At 51.5% G+C, this 2,043-nt stretch overlaps 1 protein-coding gene across 3 annotated transcripts in view; it reads right to left on the reverse strand.

Annotated features, from left to right (window-relative positions):
* The window catches only part of NDUFA7 (NADH dehydrogenase (ubiquinone) 1 alpha subcomplex, 7, 14.5kDa), a 12,668-nt gene that overhangs the window by 6,972 nt on the left and 3,653 nt on the right, over positions 1-2,043 (reverse strand). For all 3 annotated transcript variants that reach the window (XR_001004467.1, XR_001004466.1, XM_011966257.1), the window contains exon 3: positions 412-561. Coding sequence is in view for 1 of the 3 variants with exons in the window: in XM_011966257.1 (XP_011821647.1) it covers positions 412-561 (150 nt within the window). In the remaining 2 variants the exon portion in view is untranslated. The remainder of the gene's footprint in view (positions 1-411; positions 562-2,043) is intronic.

The raw sequence follows: 2,043 nt of genomic DNA on the forward strand, positions 1-2,043 counted from the left end.
AGCTATTCGGAGGCTAAGGACGCCACTGCACTCCAGCCTGGGCAACAGAGTGAGACTCCGTCTCAAAAAAAAAAAAAAAAAATTAACCCAGCAAGGTGGCATTAATCTGTAATACCAATTACTGGGGAGGCCAAGGAAGGAGGGGAGGATCACTTCAGCCCAGGAGTTCAAGGCTGCAGTGAGCAATGATCGCGCCATCGCACTTCATCCTGGGCGACAGAGCAAGACTCTGTCTCTAAAAACAAGCAAATGAGCTCTCGGACAAAAAGCTCCCAGCAGCACCGTTCCTGATGCAATTGATGCTTACTGAGTAGGATCTTGACAAGCACCCTTTCCACAAGTTGGGGAGAGAGAGTGGGTTGCAGGAGGGGGGCATGGGGGCTGTGGTGAGCTAACGCTGGAGATCCTCACCTCTCTGCTGGCTTGCCTGACACCAGCGCCTTCTGCGAGGACATGATGATGGAAGGGGGCACAGATTCCCGACGGCCATCACGAGTGCAATAGTAATTATTGGAGAGCTTGTGGTTAGGACCCACAGGGAGCTTGGGAGGAGGCTGAGTTCTGAGGGGAAAAAACAGCAGCATTGAAGCAAAGGGACAGTCACTGTCATGGCCCTGCTGTGGGTCTCTGTCACCTCGGTCACAAAATGTAGGATCTACAGCCAGCCACTGGGATAGGCCACAGGCTGGGGGTGTCCCTTGGTACACTGGCAGGGACATATGCCTGGGGAGGGGTCCTGGGGCCAGAAGCAGATGGCAGCCCCTGCTCTGGATGTGACGATGCCAGGGACCCCACCAGTCCCGAATGTGATGGGTACAGAGGACCTTTTCTGAGGTTCCCAAGGCCCAGGACATGTTCCCACGCCCCCCACCCCACGGCTGAGCTTGGCAGCCAGCCTCACCTGATTTAGCCCACTCTGAGTGGCTTTTTCCCCTAAGGCCAAGCTCTGGACGCCCTGCGTTTCCTGTTATCTCAGGAAGTCTCTGAAGAACCCTGCTAGGATCAAGGCCCATTACTCAAAGAACACCTTGGCCTTGGAACCTGTCCAGATCTCTGCATTTCCTGCCACCACGTGGCCAGGCAACTCCTCTCTGGAGACCAGAGAGGGGTGAACAGAGTTCGGTCTTGGCTTGAACTAAACCCTGGGCTGGATTTACCTGGAAGCCTGAGGCCTTAAAAGAAATGTTCAAAACAAGGATGGGCACGGTGGCTCATGCCTGTAATCCCAGCACTTTGGGAGGCCAAGGTGGGTGGATCACTTGAGGTCAGGAGTTCGAAACCAGCCTGGCCAACATTGCAAACCCATCTCTACTAAAATACAAAAATTAGCCAAGCATGGTGGTAGCAGGCAGAGGTTGCAGTGAGCTGAGATCACACCACTACACTCCAGCCTGGGCAACAGAGTAAGACTCCATCTCAAAAAAAAAAAAAAAAAAAAAGCTCAAAAGAGGGGCTTTCCAGAGAAAGGGGGCAGAGAAGAGCAAAAACCGTAAATTGATCTGTTTCTACTTAGCCATGTTTCTAAATTACTTTTTTTGTCTGGGAATTGTTTTGCCAGAATTAAATTTTTTTCTGAGGCAGTGATCATACGCACTGCAGCCTGGATGATATATGCAATCATATGATCGCTTGAGGCGTGATCATAGCTCAGTGCAGCCTCAATCTCCTGGGCTCAAGCAATGCTCCCACCTCAGCCTCTCAAGCAGCTGGAACTACAGGTGCACACCACCACATCCAGCTTGTTTTTCTCAAGTAGCTGGAACTACAAGTACACACTACCACATCTAGCTAATTTTTCTATTGTTTTTGTGGAGTCGGGGGTCTTGCTATGTTGCTCAGGTTGATGTCGAATTCCTGGCCTTAAGTTATCCTCTCTCATCTTGGCCTCCCAAAGTGCTGGGATTACAGGCGTGAGCCACCACTCATTGTATTTTTTAAAAATAAGAAACATTGGCCGGGCGCGGTGGCTCAAGCCTGTAATCCCAGCACTTTGGGAGGCCGAGACGGGCGGATCATGAGGTCAGGAGATCGAGACCATCCTGG

Source organism: Mandrillus leucophaeus, unplaced genomic scaffold (assembly GCF_000951045.1).
Source record: "Mandrillus leucophaeus isolate KB7577 unplaced genomic scaffold, Mleu.le_1.0 Scaffold751, whole genome shotgun sequence".
Taxonomy (NCBI): domain Eukaryota; kingdom Metazoa; phylum Chordata; class Mammalia; order Primates; family Cercopithecidae; genus Mandrillus; species Mandrillus leucophaeus.